This window comes from Trematomus bernacchii, unplaced genomic scaffold (assembly GCF_902827165.1).
Source record: "Trematomus bernacchii unplaced genomic scaffold, fTreBer1.1, whole genome shotgun sequence".
In the NCBI taxonomy this organism is placed as follows: Eukaryota; Metazoa; Chordata; class Actinopteri; order Perciformes; family Nototheniidae; genus Trematomus; species Trematomus bernacchii.
In genome coordinates, this window is record NW_022987641.1 from 718,021 (window position 1) to 739,665 (window position 21,645).

General features: G+C 42.8%; 1 protein-coding gene across 5 annotated transcripts in view; it reads right to left on the reverse strand.

Annotated features, from left to right (window-relative positions):
• LOC117484862 (ninjurin-2-like) overlaps window positions 1-17,383 on the reverse strand; it is a 40,037-nt gene extending 22,654 nt beyond the window's left edge. For all 5 annotated transcript variants that reach the window (XM_034133302.1, XM_034133301.1, XM_034133300.1 and 2 more), the window contains exon 1: window positions 17,077-17,383. In XM_034133302.1, coding sequence (XP_033989193.1) covers window positions 17,077-17,172 — 96 coding nt within the window. In that variant the 5' untranslated portion in view covers window positions 17,173-17,383. The remainder of the gene's footprint in view (window positions 1-17,076) is intronic.
• Window positions 17,384-21,645: the final 4,262 nt, after the last annotated feature.

Here is a 21,645-nt window from a genome sequence, read left to right on the forward strand (position 1 = left end):
ACTGCCGAAAAATTGAAATGAGTCAGCTTTGTAAGGAGCACTTGGTGGTCAACAGTGTCAAAAGCCTTCCTGAGATCAAGGAAGACAGCACCTACATATGGGCTTGTGTCCAACATACATTTAACCTTTTCCACAAAGACACAGTTAGCTGTCTCAGTGGAGTGGTGAGCACGAAAACCAAACTGCATTGGGTGGAGTGGAGCGAAACCTTTGTCTAAATGTTTGGTGATTAGTTTTGACACCCATTTCTCAGCTATCTTAGGTGCTGTTTACACGAGAACGCAAACGGTTGTATCCGCTACTTTTCTCTTTCGTATAGCCCGTTCGTTCACACGAGGCCGTAACGGAAACGCGGAAACAGACCCCACAAACGATAACGGGTCCAAAGGTGGATAGATCTGCAACTGGAACGCTCTGGGGGGGCAAACGGCTCCGTGTGTACGTCCTATACAATCATTTCCTGATAACGATGAAGCCATAGCCCCACCTCTCCCCACCTCTGCTGCTCACTGCTGTAGCATGGTAAGTAGCTACTGTCAGTAGCTACTGCTACTGACCATGCTACAGATGTTAGTGCAAAATCTACAGCTCCTCTACCACAACCATCAGCAACAAGTGGACATGGAGAATTACATGAACTACATGTTGCTAAATCCACCGCGGGGCATAAACAGAAGGGCAACCATGGCAACCATGCTCGGGGGTCTTCTTCGCTGCTTTTGGTGTATTTTATGGCGGAGGTACAGCGCCACTTACAGGCCCGGCATATGTACTACAGCGTCTCCAGCGCTCCCGAGCGGTCTCGTGTGAACGGAAGACTTTTTTTATATCGTATTCGGTTCTTTTGCGTTTCGTTTGCGTGTAAATGGGGTCTTAGAGACACAGGGTTCAGGGGGTCACAGGTTCAAACCCCACTGCAGTCAGCATGTCGTTGTGTCCCTGGGCAAGACACTTCACCCCAAATTGCTCCTGTGGGGATTGCCCACAGTATTGAGTATGTAAGTCGCTTTGGATAAAAGCGTCTAACAAGTGACATGTAATTATTGCCCGACATTACTGAAGCATTGTGCCTGATGCCTTTATGGAGAAGGTGGTAAAAGAACTATGGAGGCCAAACAGGAAGTGCATCTTTGTCCTCAGTACTGAGCTTCTGACAGACATTTGCACACAAACACATACTTCCAATTTCAAGACGCACCTGCAGATAACATCCCCTAATGATGCAACTGTCCACATTGCTCAGTAAACACACTGCTATCTCTCACACACACATGCGTCATGGCAGCATACATTATATTGCATGATTGTACACACATATAATACAACCTGTTAAACAGTTCTGTCATTTAGTATGAACACACAAAGGGTTTACGATTGCAATAAAGTCATGCATGTATTCTACACTCAATAACTGTGTGGTCAGTGTGGTGTTGCACAGTGCACAGCTGAGGTTTACATTCACCTCAGCAGGAAGTCTGGGTGTACGTTCATTCACTCCGCACCTGCATTAATCAGCTTGTTAACCAATTATATTTCATATTTTATAGTCAAACTTCAAAATTGTTCTCCTCTCTCCTGCAGTCAGCTGTGATTTCAGGTGTTTATGTTGCGGCCCGCCTCCTCCTAATCCATATTTACTCATCAAATCCAGTGCCCAGCTAATCCAAAGACCACATCTCATCCCACCTCCTCATCATCCCATCTCCTCATCAAATGCAGACCTTCAACATCACCACCAGTGTCTAGACCCCAGGGGGGGGTTTCCTATATGCTCACGGCTGAACTTGCCACTTAAGATATATACGACATCAGGATTGCAGTCTAATCGCCAAAGACTATTACTAGTCTTTCCTGATTGAAAAGTTATCACGAAAGACGTTTCTGTACAGATTTGATATAATTGTGCGTGTGTGGATATAAAGTGGAAAAACAAGAGTCCTACTCCCTGGTTACTGAATGCCCTTCAATGCAGTGGCAATGTGGAAATGATCAGCCTGGATCTGAGGCCTCTGATCAAAGCTACTTTACAGCCACCACTGTGATTTCAGAGGACTGTGATGTACTACTACTGTTGGGAATTAAAGTTTTTAATCACCATGATGAGAGTTTTCCACTGGCAACAACTGCTTTCACAAACCTATAGATGCAGTATCTATTGGTTTAGATCTTTTAAATCTATTAAAACCATTAGTTTCCCAACTGTCAAGCATCAATTATGTAAATAAATGTTTATGATGCAGATCCATCCAACATTTTGGGCCAGTAAATCCTATATGCAGAATACATTTTAATTTAAACTGGTTAGGAGTCGTTAGCCACTATGCTAGCAGGTTGATGCTTAGCAGGTATACAGTACAGTACTGTTGATCATGTTCACCCTCTTATTTCAGTGTGTGACCATACTCTCCCTGGCCTTTTAGTCAGAGCGGAGCACGACTTCCTGACTTTTCCCTGTGTTTTTTTTCAATTTTATATATCTGTTGTAATTTATTGTCTTTTATTGTGATTGTAGTAATGTATTTTTATGATTGTAGTATTTATTACATGTACAGCACTTTGGCCCGACCAAAAATCGCTTTTAAATGTGCTTTATAAATAAACTTTGATTTGAATTGATTTGATAACATTGGATAATTATCACTAAACATAAAATACAGCTGAGGTTTGTGAAAAGTCATACATTTATGTAAGTGTTGTAATAAATGGATCTAAACCTGGAACGTCAGGGGATCAAAGTTATTACAAGTCATCCTCTGGGGACCATGAATGTTTTTAGCAGATTTCACAGCAATCCATATGATATATTTCAATAAAAAACTAAAATATAAACATGTTGGTGAAAGACGAGATAAGTCTGATTGTATAGTATGAATCTTCCAGGGAGATTGTATATCTATGGCAAATTTCATGCAAATCCATCCAAAATGTAGATATTTAGCGATGAAACAAAAAAGTCAACTTGCTGGTGGAACTAAAGCATTTGGTAGCCAATAGTGTTATGTGTGTGTGTGGCTGTGAGAAAAAGGTAAAAGACTATTTGTCTAAGAGAGGTTATGGCTGTTTACTTTCCCTAAAGAGGTCAAAGGGTAAACGGATATTCCTGGTCGCCACAAAACTCACACCAACAAACGTAAAGAGACCAGCATAAATGCAGTATATCAGAGGAGGTGAGCTAAGGAGGCCTTTATCCAGAGCCCAGAGGCCCCTAAAGATGATGTATGTGTTTGAACAGAGCAGGCTTATGTACACAGAATACTGAGAGAAAAATGCTGTGAAACATGTTATGTGTCCAGGCATGCGGAAGCTTTCAAATATAACGTGAGATTAGAGCTACATGCTTTTTTTTAAGAAACTCTGTCCACCCCACAGTTTAAACCTTGTTTCTTGAAGCATTTCACTCGCTAATAGTAGCCAAAGAAGCAAATAGTTTTGCTGTACATAAATGTTATATTTATTTTTATTTTAAGTATCTTCTTCCTATTGTGATTTTTCTATTCCAAATGTATGTTCTTGGACTTGTGCCTTCATCATGTTCATGATGTGCACCAAACACAGGCAAATTCCTTCCTATACTTGGCAATAAACCTTATTCTGTACATGCTAACTGCTAAGCAACTTCATACTCAACGTCTTTGTTTTATTCTCTAAAAAATATGTCTAAAGAATGCACGCAAAACTAGAAATGTATACCGCCGGCAATTTGGTGAGAATTTGTAATGGTCGCTTAGCTGCCAAACTGTGGTAAAATGCACTTATTTTCACATTAAATAAACATTAAAGGCAATTCTCTAAATGACTTGGTATGCTTTGTGGTTGCACACAGAGGACAGTTCATAACAGAGAGCCTTTGTTTCATTTCGTGATCTCATTGTGCTGGGGTCAACAATCGTCCCATGAGCCCCGCAGGCACCGGGGCATCAGCGGAGAGGCTGGATGAGGTAAGACAGAACCTCACCCCCACCCCCCCCCCCCTCACACCCACCCCTGCTCCCATTTATCCCCTTTAACACATTTAAAATCACAGATGACCTCAAACGTATACACAGAGCTTGAAATGATGCTATTATGTCCTTGACCCCTGCAGCCACATATTTACATGTTCACAAACATATACTGCACATATGTCAGCTGGACAGTTTATATATACCCTCATGCAGGCTGAGCAGAAACATAAACGTGGATCTCTTTCACACACACACACACTTTGTCTTATCCGATGACCTAACACTCGAGCTGGAGGGAAGGAAAACATAGAAAGAGCGCGGACAGTATTTACCTTCACATTCATATAAACACACACACACACTGGCCGACAGCCCGCTGCATAGCAACACATTTATCAACAAATAAAAGAGGTCAGATTCTGTGTGAGTGTGTGTGTGTGTGTCTTCCCTTTTTTCTTGATGTTTACATGCCAAGCTATCTCTCCCCTTCCCCACTATGTTTCTGTGTTTTCTATCAACTCACACTCTTTCCCTCTCTGATGTTTGTTGCCTTTCTTCAAGGAGTACTTCACTCCAAAGATGACCATTTGTATGAGAATGAATCACCTTGTTTCAACTTCCATTCAATCCTTCGGTGTGAACAAAGAATAAAAAACAGAAGTCATCTTTTCTAAATAGCATTGCAATGACGACAAGCGACCCGTTACTAGACTTTAAAAATATTACGTTTTGCATGAAAATGCATCAGTTTGAGAAGCAAGAATAGGACTAAACAAATGTGACCTGGATTCAACTGAACATGTTGTGTGAGACATTGTAAAGGAGTGTATTTTGGGGATTCTTTGTTCACTGTGAAGGCATGCGAGAAAAACAGTTTTTTCAAGAATTCAAGGTAACATGGGGTGATTAATGGATGTTCAAATAATACATCTGGGGTGAAGTTTTCCTTTAAAGCAATTGTTCAACATTCTTGGCTTATTCACTTTCTTTCCAAGATTTAAAGGAGAAGTTTGATATCAATGTCACATCTATGCTTTGAGTATTACTGTAACCCCCCACACACACACAGCCTCACATTTATGTCTATTTTTAAGTGCACATCCTTCCCCAGATGTGTGGTCACACAGTGTCTCTATATGTGCTTGGCTATGATCCAAGTACAGCACACCACACCTCTCTGAGTTTCAGATTTAAAGGAAGTGTACGGCACCTCAAACCGTGCGCAGGCCAGAAGTGACCCCAAATTATTAAGTATAGGTTCAGGTGTGGGTGTGTGTGTGTGTGTGTGTGTGTGTGTGTGTGTGTGTGTGTGTGTGTGTGTGTGTGTGTGGTGTGTGTGTGTGTGTGTGTGTGTGTGTGTGTGTGTGTGTGTGTGTGTGTGTGTGGTGTGGTGTGTTGTGAGTTATGGAGTCACAGCAGGAAGCCTCAGCACCAGAGAGAGGTCTCCTGCTCTGTCTTGGCGATGACGACATGGAACAAGTGGATTAAGAACAAAAGTGTGCCACAATACTCTTGGCCTGTGGCTGCAGTTAGTGATTTATTCCATGTGTAATAATCATTTAAAGGTTTAAAGGATCCTCCTTTAGTTCTTTTGACAAATAAAGTTTTTAGGAAATGTCATGCAGTTAAGTTTTTCACTGAAGTTAACTTTTTAGGAGATGTTGGAGTAAACATTGTTGAATTAATTTTAGGTGAATGAGAGGAGAATGCTTTATGTCTGCTGTGTTTTACTCGGTGACACAATCATTGTGGGTTTGTGACAGAGTGAGCAGGAGACAGAGGGGCTGGTGTGTGTGTGTGTGTGTGTGTGTGTGTGTGTGTGTGTGTGTGTGTGTGTGTGTGTGTGTGTGTGTGTGTGTGTGTGTGTGTGTGTGTGTGTGTGTGTGTGTGTGTGTGTGTGTGTGTGTGTGTGTGTGTGTGTGTGTGTGTGTGTGTGTGTGTGTGTGTGTGTGTGTGTGTGTGTGTGTGTGTGTGTGTGTGTGATAATGTAATTGTTTGTATCTGTAGGGATCTAGAGCTTCGTCTGGAATCACTCTTCATGGCACTTTTTGCACTCGCTCAAAAAATCTCTTCACGCTTCTGCACATGCACACAAACTGCTGCGAATTGGGCTCTTTTCCCCGTAAAGCTGTTTCAGATTCAACCCGAGTCGGCTGTCATTTCCCCCCCTAAAAAATGAAAAGAAAACAAACTCACCACCTAGACAGGGGCAAAGGAAGAGGGGGAAATGGAGAGAGGAGGACAAACTGAAAATAACTGAGAAGATGAAGACGAATGTATGGAGGAAAGAGAGACAATAAAACAGAAAGAAGATTTACCATTCACCCTAAAACTGAACAGTTACAGCAGAACATGTTAATTATATGTCACAAGTAGTAAAAGTAGATACACTAAAAGACAAACTACTTTTCATAAAAATACGAATAGATGATTTTCTTAGAAACACCGTTTAAAGTCTCATGCTTGGCAATAATGTTAAGGGGTCCTATTCTGCTCATGTTCAGGTTCATATCAGTATGTAGTGTCTCTACTGGGACTCTATCACGTACAATGTGTTCGAGCGCTAGCCAATACAAGCACCAGCGTTACATAGTGATGTCACTATGTTCTCGAAGGAAACAAAGGAGTCCAATGGAGGTGTTTCAGGCAGGGGAGGGGGGCGGGGGTGTAGGAGAGAAACTCCATCTGGGAAAACAGGGATTTTAGCTTTGCAGACCATTGACATGCACAGAAACATACAGAACACACTACAGGGGAGGGAAAACCCCAAAAAGCAGAATAGGGCCTCTTTAAAGAGGGTTATGTGGATCACACATGACAGGTGCTGAGAGTGACACATGTTTCTGTTTCTGTATCACATGACTGCAGGTGAAGCAACACTGAAATGAGGAACAGGCCAGGAATCCAAACATTTTACTGGGTGTTTTATTGGGCGTGTCAGTTTATCCGTTTGGAATATTGGATCTATTGAATTGGCTTTGAAAATTGTAGTTTGACAAAAACAAGCTTAGGTCAAGATCAACTTGCAGGATTTTTTCCTGAGCTTTCAACACACAGTCTTCATCGGGCTGATGAAGAAACACACTGCAAGATTAACGCTCATGTTTCCTTTAGGCCGACTACGTCATGAAATTCTGAAAAGTGCTACGACATCAATATACATCAATCAACAGATGAATCGCCATGGCAACTGGGGAAACGTTATACACCAATGAGGATAGGTGAAAGTAAATCTGATAACAAGTCACTTGGGATAGACTGGAAACTTGATACTAAAGTGGGAATTGCGCTCACAACTTTCTGGATATTAGATCCTGCAGCCCAACATACTCACACTGTATATATTTCTGTCCTAGCATGCAAAGAATGAAAAAAAGACACACAGCCAGAAACATATAGGCTATTGTTTGGACACACAAAGCGAATATTATATTACACACTGCACTTGTATTACACAACAACAGTCCTGATGAGGCACAGTGAGGTTTCAGATGAAAGTTCTCGGAATCATACATACACACACACACACACACACACACACACACACACACACACACACACACACACACGCACACACACACACACACACACACACACACACACACACATACACACACTCGTACTTCACACACCTACTCAGAATGTGGCACTTACCAAGAAGGGGTTACAAATGGACACACAAACACACACACACACACGCACACGCACACACACACACACACACACACACACACACACACACACACACACACACACACACACACACACACACACACACACACACACACACGTACACGTAATGTCAAAGAGAGGCAGCAAAGTATTCTGGGAGGTGAAAGAAGTGGGAAGGAGATGAGAGGGACGGTGGTCATGAAGGGACACACAGCATGGACACTAAAATAAATGGATAAAAAAAGAAACTATTGCGGTAAACACATTGTTATTCAGAGGAGAGATAGAGGAGTAACATCTGAGAATACAGTTACCACTACTATCTTGACACATATAGACCTATTTTCTTGATCATCTACCAATATGTAGAGTACCAGGCGTGTGTGGGAAATTATAAATCTGACAAAAATATGAAGAATGCATATTTCTTTCTCTGTGCGTACACATAATGTATGGTTGTAGATCTTCTTTCTTTAAGATTATTACTTTAGAAGAGGTATCTCTCCACAAGTCAATTGTTGCCTCTAACTTCTGCACCATGTTCGGACTTGTTCCTTAATTATTATCTATGAGAGCCTGTATATAAAAAATAAATGAAGAAAAAAAAACTTGTTGGGTTAGGGTTATATTTATTGAATTTATAATCAGATTTAGGTAGCCTTAAAGTGGACCTATTATGCTATATTTGAAAAATATATTGTAGGGCCATACCTATACAAAACATGTCTGTGAAGTTTTCTGCTTAAAATACCAAACAGATCACCCATTGTAGCCATGCCTCATACTGCTCATCCCTCTTTTGCAGCCTTGTTGCAAACAGGCTGATTCTGCTTTAAATAGGCGCGTTCACACCGGAGTACTTTTACCCTTACTTTTCCCGTTTAGTTCCGATAGTGCCTGGAATTTTGCCTGGAATTTTGCCTTCACATCAAAAAGAGTACTTAGTTCCGAGAACTTTTCCCCCCATTTTTAGTGCCTGCTAGAGAGGTGGTACTATCCTGGGGAGAAAAAAGTACCAATTTAGATTGGCTGGGCGAATTGCAAACCACGCCCCGTAAAACTCTGAAAAGTTTTGTGAAGCCGCCATTGTATTTGCTGGCATTAGCATTATTAGCATTAGCATTAGCCCCGCGCACCAACGGAGAGAGAATAACTTATGGCAACACAAAACAAAACATGGGAACGGTGGAGTGATGAGGAGGTGTCGGCATTCTGGCGATTTACTTGGAAGGCCCCAACTCCGGGGACTTCCGGCCGGGAACTTCGGGTGGCAGTATACGCCGTGAAGTGGTTTGCGGCCTGCCAGTAAACCCAAAGCAGAAGAAGAAGAAGTGACGTCAGCGGCTTCATTTGCGTAATCTTCCCCCAGGGAACTTATTCCGGTGTGAACACGATCTGTACTTAGTTCCATGGGGGTACTAAGTGCTGGCACTAAGTGCTGGGCACTAAGTACGGCAAAGTACTTGGTGTGAAAGCGGCTAATGGAATGGCTGCTGCTAGCCACGCCCCTTTGTAGCGTCACGCAGCCTTCCACTGCTACTACTAGAGAGAGATTTCTACCGGGAGAAGCTCAGCTAAACGCTGCTGTGATTAAATGCCATGTTATGCTCCTAACCACTTCAAGCTTTATTTCTGAAACAGTATGGAGCTCAACCTTTCTCTCTCACAGGGTTTACCACAAGGACATTACGTTACACATATTCTCTCCAGTAGCCTACAGCGTTAGCTCCATGGTTAGCTCTGAATGTTAGCATGCTTGCTAATGTAAACACACAGCATATTACTCCCAAAACACGCCGCGCATTGTTTCCGATACAGCACATAGCTTGACATGTTCTTTCTTAAGTGTTTACCGCTAGAACAGTGCCATTATATGTATTATATATATAACAACTTTACTCTAAGCCTCCAGCAGACATCCTGCTGAATACATAGACACACAGCTGCGACTGTGGGTGTTTCTCACTATTTCAAGGATACTACTTCATCGAGTGCCGCCGAAGGACTGTTCCAATGTCCAGGATACTTGGAATTATACCGAGGCCGGCATACTTCGTTGAGGAACATTTCGAGGCTGCACATGTGTAGACTCCGCGGTCTTAAAATCCCCACAATGCGTTGCGCAGGGACCAATTTCCCAAATCTTTGGCGGAAAATGTAAGGCGGGGCCTCTCATATGACGCACACCTGCACACTTGCTAGCCTGTTCCATTCTTCGTTTTCCGAGGCTAGGAGGTATTCTTGCCTCGCTTCTTAAGGAACTCACTCGGAGGTACATGTGCTACCAAGCAAGCCTCCTTGACATTGAGAAACACCCCTGTGAGACGATGGGTTGGGACGTGTCACGTGTGCCGGAGAATATAGGTTGGGACCATAGACTGTATATATACTGTAAAGGTTGGGACGTGTCACGTGTGCCGGAGACAATAGGTTGGGACGTGTCACGTTGAGAGGGGTCTGCCTGCAGGCCTCCACTCTCAAGACAGTACTGGTGTAGGCTCCACTGTCAGGACACCTCCACTCTCAGTACAGAGTACAGTACTGACGAACACTTTTTTCCCCGCCCCCCGAAGGACTCGTCTGATGGAAGTTTTCAAATCACAATGGAGACTCATCACGGAGGTGATGAGTCCGCTCACCATGCACTTTGGGTCGGCCTTGGTCAAGCCCTTTTGACCCCCCCAGCCTGGTTCTCGTAAAAGTTGATTTTCGCTCAAATGACACCATGGAGGAATGTAACGGGAGTTGACAGGGGACTCTGCCCGCCTCACGAGTGCCTATTTTCTGACACTTTTTTTCACTTTCCCCCCTCTTTTTTTCCCCCGGTTTTATTATTATTTTCTTTGGCTATTTCACCCGGTTCCTTCTACCGGGGACACTGCCCGGTCTCGGGTGTCCCCCCACGGCCATGACCATTTTTGTTGCATTTTTCTCCTCTCCTCTCACTGATCGAATGGCAAACGCGACCCACCATCGGAGGGCGTGACCAAGACGCACCGTCTGACTCAGGGGTCCCACCACGGGTCCCGCAGCGGAGGTTCCAGCCGGGAACCTCCACCCCGGCAAACACGGTTGTTTCTCGATCCCTCCACTGTTGTCTAGCGGGTGTAACTAAAATACAAGATGTCGTTATTTATATATATAAATATATATATATCTATATAGATATAATAAGTGTCAGTGCGATTTTATTTTGTATTGGCGTGCATTTCCTGTTCGGAAAGTGGCGCTGTACTGATAGTGGCGATTTTATTTTGTAATTCTTAGCGTGCATGCACTTCCTGTCCTGAGAGTGGAGGTGTCCTCAGATTGGAAGTGTCCTGAGAGTGGCGCCTGCAGGCAGGCTCCCATGGTCACGTCGGCCGGATGTCACCAATGACGTTATAGGAGCGACAATTCTGGATCTGCTTGTTAGCACCAAGCCCCCAGGAAGTGCGCCGGACTCTGATGAAAATATTTGTTGTGTCCAAACGGCGGTACTACCGTATCAGTCCGTGACGTCACTGGGCCCAGAAAGACTTTTCCCCATTGACTAACATTGGGAAAGAGACGTCTGTAAATCAGCGGATACTTTTTTTTAAATTAAATAAACTACCCAGTATGAACTATTTTACAGCCCTTATTATAATCATTAGGTCCTTAAAGTTGTAAAATGCACTAAAAGCCGAATCTAGATGTATTTTCTGTCTCCATTCATTCTACTGAGCCGAGAGTGGGAGCTCGGGGGGCGGGGCTTAAGGGGCGCATGCTCTGTGAACGCCAAGCCCCCAAGAAGTGCGCCGGACTCTGAGGAAAATATTCGTTGTGTCCAAACGGCGGTACTACAATTTCCGTATCAGTCTGTGACGTCACTGGGCACAGAAATACTTTTTCCCATTGACTAACATTGGGAAAGAGACGTCTGTAAATCAGCGGATAATTTTTTTTCAACTAAATAAACTACCCAGTATGAACTATTTTATAGCCCTTATTATAATCATTAGGTCCTTAAAGTTGTAAAATGCACTAAAAGCCGAATCTAGATTTATTTTCTGTCTCCATTCATTCTAGTGAGCCGAGAATGGGAGCTCGGGGGGTGGGGCTTAAGGGGCGCATGCTCTGTGAGAGCACATACGGGTTCTTCTGCTCTGACAGCCAGGCATGACGGGTAATCTGTGACGTTTCGCTCTCTCAAAAGTTGGGCCATTTTGTCCTCATGCGCCAATGAGCAGCTCTCATAGGAAAGGACGAGAGTCCGGCGCACTTCCTGGGGGCTTGGTGAGCGCCCTTACGGGTTCTTCTGCTCTGACAGCTAGGCATGATGGGTAATCTGTGACGTTTCGCTCTCTCAAAAGTTGGGCCATTTTGTCCTCATGCGCCAATGAGCAGCTCTCATAGGAAAGAACGAGACCCCGCCTCCGACGCTGTATCCAGTTCTTATTATACATCCATTGTTAGCACCCCCCTTTCTTTCTTTTTTTTAGAGATGTGGGTACGGAGGAAAAGAGAGAGGGTTTTGTTTTCTGACACTTTTTGAGTTCCCTGACACACCGGGGACACATATTTATGTATAAAAGACATCAAAAAGTGCATTTAGCATAATAGGTCCCCTTTAAGTTTATCAGAAGTACCTGCTGTTAGTATAATATTTTCCTCTTTATTCTTTGCTTCTGCGTTTACTTTACTTGTTTAGCTTGTGGCAACAGGCAATAAGCTGCTTACCGTCACTGTCCAGGACCCAAATGGCGCAGAAACGCACCACAGCATTTGAGCACCTGCTGTAGTCTTTTAGTCTCTCATCCTATTAATTCAACTATCACTTTCTCAGAACCCTAGTTGACCTGGTGTGATAATGACTTTTAAATAATAACTATGGCAAGTAATTTAAGTTGGCCTCTCTACACCTCTGTCCCCCGTCCTACGCCCCTGGCTTAGCTCTATTCATAGAGTGACTTTGAGGTGTTAAGTATTCACACCATAGAAATAGATTCATCGTGGCAGCTTCACACAGACCAAACCTCATAAATCAAATTTTAGCAAATTACACATTCTGCTTTGAACATGATTTGAAGCTATGCTAAGTGCATTATGTCCACAGGTTGAGCAAATGTCATGAACTCAGAGACTGAGAAACCCTTTCAAAATCAAGCAGATCAAGTAGAAATGTTCCAGTGTTAAACTGTTTTCACAATCGTGACAACATGCAACAGTTTCATCTCACAGAAGATTATATAAAGTCAGCTCACACCCCAATATAACTTAAAGACATTACCAGTGATTAGTGTTTGATACCAGTGGGAGGTTAGGAAATCCACATCTAATTATATAGCTGGTATTCTCACATTGTAACATACACCACCCTGCAAAACATGCTGTACGCTGTAATGCACAGTAGCAACCTGCCATCCATCTGTCTGGTAAAACAACTTAGCACAGACACATGTGTAATGTAGAGATGATCAATCACAAACCACCAGCGTGAGCTGCCACTGACATACAGGATGTGTATCATGCTGAGAGAGCAATTTCACACACATGCATGTGCACACGGATACACTCATTTCCGCTTTTACAGAGATCACACATTTCTCTTTTCACATCTGCCAGTCAGTGATGAAGCAACCAGGCCTGAAATAAATAGCTGTGGCAAGGACTTAGTGTCTATAACATAAACAGTTACATTCTGAGCCATATGATGTGATCCTTACTACCATAGCTAATGGCAGATTGAGGCCAAATGGTGCTATATGCTATCAGCTTATCTGTGGTTAAGGGTGCTATTGACAGCCCTATGGGAACGCCCACCCAGAAGGCACACAAATCTGCCCAACAGCTCAGCTTATACCATAATGTTAGCCAAAATGCTAGTTAGTTGTTGTTCAATCTAATGCACAAACCAAGCCTGGCTGTGTTTCCACCGAATCCTGTTTCAGAACGAAATCCCCCAGAGAAGGAGATTGTGGATTTGTGCAACCCTCAAAGGCACCAGACTTCATAGACATCAACAATAATTTGAACTGGCTGATCATCATTAAAATCACACCCACAAATGAAACTCATCATCTCATTAGATGGTCTTTCCCTTTTCTAAGACCATAGCCACACGGAGACGATAACGAAAACGAACCGAATTTGATATAAAAAAAGTCTTCCGTCCACACGCAATCGGCACCAGAAACGTGTCCGTCCACACGAGACCGCTCGACCCGCTGGAGACACTGTAGTACATATGCCGGGCCTGTAAGTGGCGCTGTACTTCCACCACAAAATACACCAAAAGCAGCGAATAAGACCCCCGAGCGTGGTTGCCATGGTTGCCCTTCTGTTTATTCTGTAGTTCATGTAGTTCTCCATGTCCACTTGTTACTGATGGTTGTGATAGAGGAGCTGTAGATTTTGCACTAACATCTGTAGCATGGTCAGTAGCGTCTGGAGCACAAAAGCAACCCTGTGATCTGCCATTGTTGTTGTTGGCGAAACACAACAGCAGCGGTGGGGAGAGAGGCAGGGCTCTGGCTGTTTCGGCGGCTGCTGAGGCGACCGTGTGCTCCTGCTGTAAAAGGCAGGTGCACCGCACCCACTACCACTAACTCTGAGCCTGGCTCCCGAGCAGGACGTTCTCCCCGGTAGATGAAAAACACCCACCTCTCCACCTCTTCCAAGGGACGAGGGAACCGTGCGGGGGGGTCTGCTGGAGGCTCCTGCTGGGTGCACTGTCCTGCGAGATACCGGGACCTGGCTCGAAACACTCGGAACACTGTTGTTGTTGTTGTTGTTGTTGTTGTTGTTGGCGAAACACATCAGCAATGACGTGGGGGGGAGCAGTAGAGGTGGGGAGAGGCGGGGCTATTGCGTCATCATTATCAGGAAATGATCATATAGGGCGTACACACGGAGCCGTTTGGCCCCCCAGAGCGTTGCGTCTGCAGATCTACCCACCTTGGGACCCGTTATCATTATCGTTTCTGCGTTTCCCTGTCGGCCTTGTGTGTATATGATAGAGAACTGTAGCGGATACGACCCGTATCGTCTCCGTGTCGCTGCAGCATAAGAATCACCAACTCTTTAGAAACAAAGACCCACTTCTGGGGTCATTTGGGTGCATTTTCCATATCTCTGGACAACCCAGTCTCACGGCATTTCGTGTAATAGTCACGAAATTAATTTAACACGAATCAATAGATTCAATTAATTTCGTGATTATAACATGAAATGCCGTGAGACTGGGTTGCTCTGGAACCCATCGGTCGATTTTGATGATTGACACATCTTTTTAACCGATAGAGCCAATAGAATCGAGAGGGAATTTCCTAAATCCATCTAAGCCTTACCATTGGTGAATGGGTGATGCGCAGCCAGCAAGCCCAAAACCGGAGGCTCTCATACACTCTCGTAGCTCTCATAGCAACTATCTTGTTTCTGCAGAACCGATGAAGTATAAAATATTTCTACCGTGAGTTGTGTGCTAAGTGCATTTTTTCGCTTAGTGCTAATGAGGCTTGGTATTACCCTTGTGTTTCGTTTAGCTAAAAATTGTTAATATTGTCTGATAGCTGAGTTTCTTCCCCCAAGTGGGTATGACACATTCATAGTTTGTTAAATATTAAGAAGCCCTCAGACGCTGTTTCTTGCAAGATGTTGCGTTTTGCCAGCATGGGGCTGTAACAAGAAACCCCTAACAGCATTAAGTTAGATAAGAAACTGCGCCAGAAAGGCTAACCTTGCTAGCCACCAACATTAGCTTATTAGCACAGCCTTGACAGTAAATACATTCCTGTCTTTCACCTCCTAAAAAGCATTATTGACCCATCAAAAACACACATAACTGTCTGTAACTTTGTATGATTTTGTCTTGGCAGTTTGATTCTCCACAAGATATAATGTTAACGCTATGTAAAGTTCAAAGTAAACAGCTTTATTTGAGGCTAGATGTTTTATGGTTAAAAACGTCCATGGCCTCTGTCTCTGCCAACAGTCTTGGTGGTCTTTATCCTCTTTCACCATCCATCTGCTTATAATATTTGCTTATTGCTGATGAAACATACCCCAGCTACTGTAACAGCATTATGTTATCACTGTGAGAAATGACACTCAAAATCAGAGATGCAATATACTTTCATAAAGGATATTGTTCAAGGTTTCACTAAAATGCAAGAGTGACTCATCATACCAGGGAAAGTCAGGGAATGAAAGTGTATGTTTGCTCAAGTCAATGAATGAACAGAACCAGCATTCATGAGAGGTATATTTGGACGTGGTTAGCAAGCAGCAAACTTAGTTTTGCTGCTAAATAAATTCATACTGCTGCTGCAACTGTCATACTGCTGACAGGAAGTCAAATTTTTACTGAGTTGCTATCGGGTAAAATTCACAACTAGACTGAAATTAGAATGTTATCTCTTGGTAAGTTAGTTATCTGTGATGTATTTCTTTTCCACTGTTGATTAACAACAAGCTGAAAAGCTGAACTGAAAAGCACAACTTAGAAATGACCTAGATTTTTTTTTAAAGATTTAAAGGGAAAGCCCCTTGTTATAGCTAAGATGCACCTTTTCAATGTCTAACAGAAACACACACACACACACACACACACACACACACACACACACACACACACACACACACACACACACACACACACACACACACACACACACACACACACACTTTGTGTAGCTAAATATATCAGTAACTGATAGCTCTGCTGGTTGATGGGCAGGAACACTTCTGGTCCTGGAATTGATACAGAAAATGAATCGCAACAGACACCAGGGAGTGTGTGTGTGTGTGTGTGTGTGTGTGTGTGTGTGTGTGTGTGTGTGTGTGTGTGTGTGTGTGTGTGTGTGTGTGTGTGTGTGTGTGTGTGTTTGTTAAGGAGTGTTAGAAGAATATTTGAACATAGAAAGTCGTGTTATACTGTTTTGAACAATGACTAAAATACTACTATATATGAAACAAATACCTTCAGAAGGGAATACACTGAATAAATCCTCTTCATGCTCCCAAACCTTGCCCTATTTTCTTGGCATTGGTGAGTACCTGTTCTGTTGACCCGTTGCTGCATTAGAGGACTTTATTAGACTTTGCACCCGGGCCCTAATTGATTTTTGATGGATGTTGCGATCGTAACCTGGTCTCAGAATAGAGTCAAACGTTGGGCTGAACCCAGAGAGACACACAGCCAGCCTCTGATCTCAGCTCTCACACAGACAGGACATACCACAGCTCTGCGGCAAAGCTAAGACAGGAGCAGAGATTCAGAGTCGCAGATAGACCAGAGAGGAATGGAGATGAAAGGGGGAGTCGGAGGGGGGAACAGAAAGGTGGAGTGTTAGGAGAGGCCTTTGCTAAACAGATAGAAAGATGCATCTATAACACAACTTCATTCATCTTTCTATGTCTGCTCTATCTCTACCCAGCTCTCTCCCAGTCTGTCCCTCTCTTACACACAGTTTCTCTCTCTCTCTCAGGGGGCACTCACCTGCAGGGGCCCGCTGGCTGGCATGGTGGATCTCAGCGACGTCAGGTCGATGTCTCGGATCTGCTCCCCTCTCTCTGTCTTCCCAAGTCCCTGCATAATAAGGCCCGAAGTGTGCAAGCAACCCAGCACACACACACTCTCACACTCAAGTGTTACCCCCACAGCGGAGAAAATGCTAATGCAAGGATGGCAGTGGTTGCTATGAAAGGAAATGACCCTGGACGCCAGGCACCAAGCACCAGGCCGGAGAGACAGCAGAGAGACAAACAAACGGCTTATTCACCCGCTCCCTCTCTCTCTCTTTCTCTCTATTCTCCACTTGTACCAAATCTAGGTTGTCGAAATGCTGGAAATGGACATCAGGGTGAAAACCAAGCAAATATTGTCCAAGTTTTACCATATCTTAAGTTAGGCCTGTCCCTATCCATGATTCTATTTGAATTTCCAAACCAATATACACCAAGTAACATGTATTTGTGCTTGTTTGCCCAACAAAAACATTCTGCTGTATTTCTGTTAAGTTAACTGAGGTCAGATGTCTTCTTGTAAAAGCACAGAGGCTCCACTGTTGGGAGTTTACAGCTCTCTAAAGCAGGGAACCCCGGACCCCCAGGTAACAGGGACCTCCATATACCATGTGCATAGGAGCAAAGCCATGTTACATCATCAGTGTTACCAACAACCCTGCCTCTAACAAAATGACTTGTCCTTACCCTAACCTTAACTAAACTGCATGATCACTTGTGTTTTGAGGAGAAATGTTTTCTCCCAAATTCTAGTTAATTAAAACAAAACAAAAATTAAACTAAATCCTGTTTTTTAAATTACGTATATAATTTAAAGTCAGTTCAAATTGACTTTTGGTTTCACTTGCGATAAGAATACCTGTCTCCTTGGTGAAAGTCACAACCTCCTTTCTATGAGGACTTTCATATGACATAAAGTCAAAAAATAAACGTCCATGAGGAAATACGTTTCCCCTCAAAACACAATTGACAATGCAGTCTCAGCTTGACCCTGTATGACACTCGATATTTTTGATTAAAGGTTTAAAAAGAGAGAAAGACAAGGAAAGGAACCAGCAGACAGAAACCCTTCAAACACAGCGGTATGGGTTTGTCAGCATGAGCGGAAAATACAGGAACCAAAGAAAAGTAGACACAAAAAAAGAACACACTCCAAACAAATACACACATGCCACACATATTTGTTTCTCTGGCTTCTTTCTCATACAAACATATCAGACCACCAACATTGTGCAACACACACACAAGGTTTTTCCATCTTGTTCAAATACACACACACTCACAGTGTCCTCAGGGGAGTGATGGTTGTCAACAGTGATTAAACACATACCTCTGCAATCCTATAATCCTCAGAAAAATGATCACTTCAACGGCAGGAATTTCATTATGTTAATGTTACCTGAACAGAGCATCACACATAGGAAACATGTGTCCCACTTTGACCCATGCTAGGGTACAAAGGGATGAAAACATCTCATATCTTTTTAATGTTTTTGGAGTTATACAATATGGCACTCCCATCCCACGTTTATCTCAGGTGATAGTAACCCATCCAGGCTCGTGGCCTTTTTTTTAATCAAATGCAGAATTCAAGAGCACTGTAATTAATTTTCTGAGAGCATTGAATAGCTTAACATCCCCTCTGAAATCCACTTTAATATGCTCTAGTAGAAGGATGAACACGGTAGATACAATAACCAACATAAACTGTCATCACCACAAGCACAAACAATAATGTATCAAAGAAAATTCTTTATACATGTGAGTCGTCATTTTTCTTTCATATTGCAGGCATAGACTACGCAAAATCAAGATGATCTAGTATTGATTATGACACTAAGCTGTTACTAATACTGTCCTTGGAGAGTGGGAGCCGTAACATCTGCCCTTCGTCTGTGTTGTTCTTGATACAATTGCATCAACAAGCTTCCAGGAACTGTCAGCTGAATCCGTTGGAGAAACTGTTTTGTTTTTGTGGTTTTCCAGATTTACGCTTCTGCTGTCTTTCAGATATTTGACTATTAGGATGGACTGTTTAACTTATGCCTGGGTTAGTGTAATGTTTGAGCAACAGGTCTCAAGTTAATCCTCAAATGAAAGGTTCAAAACAAACCACAGAACTTCATTCTCAGAAACTGAGAGTGAGTTCCTCAGGCTTTGGTTCCTAGAAAAGGAGAGTTTTTGAAAAGATGCCAATTACTCTGCTCTGACTTTTCCCAGGTCTCCTATAAGATACTGTGCAGATAAATGATGTCCAGCTGCACGGTAAATGTATTGACTCCCTTCCCTGACTTATAGACACTTAAAGGATGGGCTTGTTTTGACTGCTAAATGTCGAATGCTTTCAGATAGGGTTGCTCAGTTTTGTGCACGTCTGTAAACACAGTAAAGACCAAGAGGTTCTTAAGGGGAAAGCGGTGGTTTGAAAGGTTCATTCAGGGCATTTCTGACTGTTGTGTGCATGTTTCTATAACGTGAAATATAAAAAGTTAGTAAAGCCCATGCTTGTAATTTTCTTAATCCTTGATCGCTTTGCTGCCTCTATAAATAAAGGCTGCAGGCGCTTTGTGCTGCTTCTTCTAGTCTTGATGTTGCAATGTTTCTCTTGACTGTAAACAAAGTTGTGAGCTGTTGCACCACACTAACAAAACCTGTTTTAGTATTATCTCTTGTGAATGAATGGGAAGAACTATTTGTGTATGAAGTTTATGAATAGAATTACTCCATGTACTGTGATGAGTGGATACTTCCAGGTCGGCTTTAATCCTTTCGTGTGGATTTAAATGTGCTTATAAGCAGTTAATGAGGTGTTAATGAGATGAAGTTACAAGCTGTCTGAGGAGCTTCGGACGGAAATAAATGGCTTTTAAAAAGAAAACCTTTTTATTGCTTTTTAGATATATATACACTGTAAACATAAAGAGGCCTTTAATTGAACATTTGTTGAAGCTACAGTGGTTGTGGTTTTTGGAACCAGACGTGAACATATTTGGAAAAGAGGATGGAGGTGTTTTCATAGTGTCCTAATATGGAGGACAAACAGAATTGCTGCATTGAAAAGAAAAAGTACAATATTTTGTCTTCTGTTTTTTGCCAACGCAAATAAAGTATTTCTTTTTCAAACCACCGGCATGTTGAAGCAGTCACAGTTAGTGTTTAATTATGTTAGTGCTGTCTCGCCATGGTCTCGTCGGTTGTTTATGAACATATTAAGTCTTACTTTTTGTCAGTCAAACTCTTTACCTGAGGGAGTGTTGTGTTAACTGACACATCCATTTTATCTCCTCATAAAACGGTTGCAATGATTAAAGTGAAAAAATCCTATTTAATATGCGAAACAAGTACTGTATGTAAACTAAGCAACCAAACAATCATGAAGCAGGATATCTTGTTGCTATCAAGTGAGTTTTAAAGACTCATATCACAGGGTTCCCCTTTTAAATTAAGTGTAATAATTGGAGGCAGCATTTTATACGATAAAATACAATTATAATTTATAGTCAGATCAAGTCTGCCATTTTTCTTGCATCACAGCAGCTCCATTTCCAACATCAAGGACACATATTTAAGACAAGATACAAGGAAACAGACATTTAACAAACATCACGATTTAATCTTTAATTTTGTTCTTACATTTTATTCTACTCACAAATATTATTTTATGGAGCTAATAGCCGCGTTCACACCAAGTACTTTGCCGTACTTAGTGCCGGCACTTAGTGCCCCGGCACTTATTACCCCAGGGCACTTAGTACAGATCGCGTTCACACCGGAATAAGTTCCCTGAGGGAAGATTACGCAAATGAGCCGCTGACGTCACTTCTTCTTCTTCTGCTTTGGGTTTACTGGCAGGCCGCAAACCACTTCACGGTGTATACTGCCACCCGAAGTCCCCGGCCGGAAGTCCCCGGAGTTGGGGACTGGCTTCAGTAGAAGCTGCTGGGAGTCCCAGCAGCTTCTACTGAAGCCTTTCGAGTAAATCGCCAGAACGCCGACACCTCCTCATCTCTACCGCTCCCATGTTTTATTTTGTGTTGCCATAAGTTAGTCTCTCTGCGTTTGTGCGCTGGGCGAATGCTAATGCTAATAATGCTAATGCCAGGATAATAAAATGGCGGCTCTACAAAACATTTCAGAGTTGTACGGGGCGTGGTTTGCAATTCGCCCAGCCAATCAGAACTGGGGCACTTTTTTTTCCCAGGAAAGTACGATCTCTCAGCAGGCACTAAAAATGGGGGTAAAAGTTCCCGAGATGAAGTGCTCTTTTTGGTGTGAACGCAACATAAGGGGTACTAACGGAACTAAACGTGAAAAGTACGGGGAAAAGTACTCCGGTGTGAACGCGGCTAATGTTAGCTGAGGTCGGTCGCTAGCTAAAGCTAATAACATCTAGTGACCAGCTATTTCAGCCAGCCAATGCTCAAACAACTTTGCTTAAAAAAACTCAAAAAGTGTTTGGTGGTTAATCTTTTATCGTTATGTAAACTGCATTTGTTCTGTGAAATTCGAAAGTTGCCAAGCTTAGCTACAGTAACTATGAGGG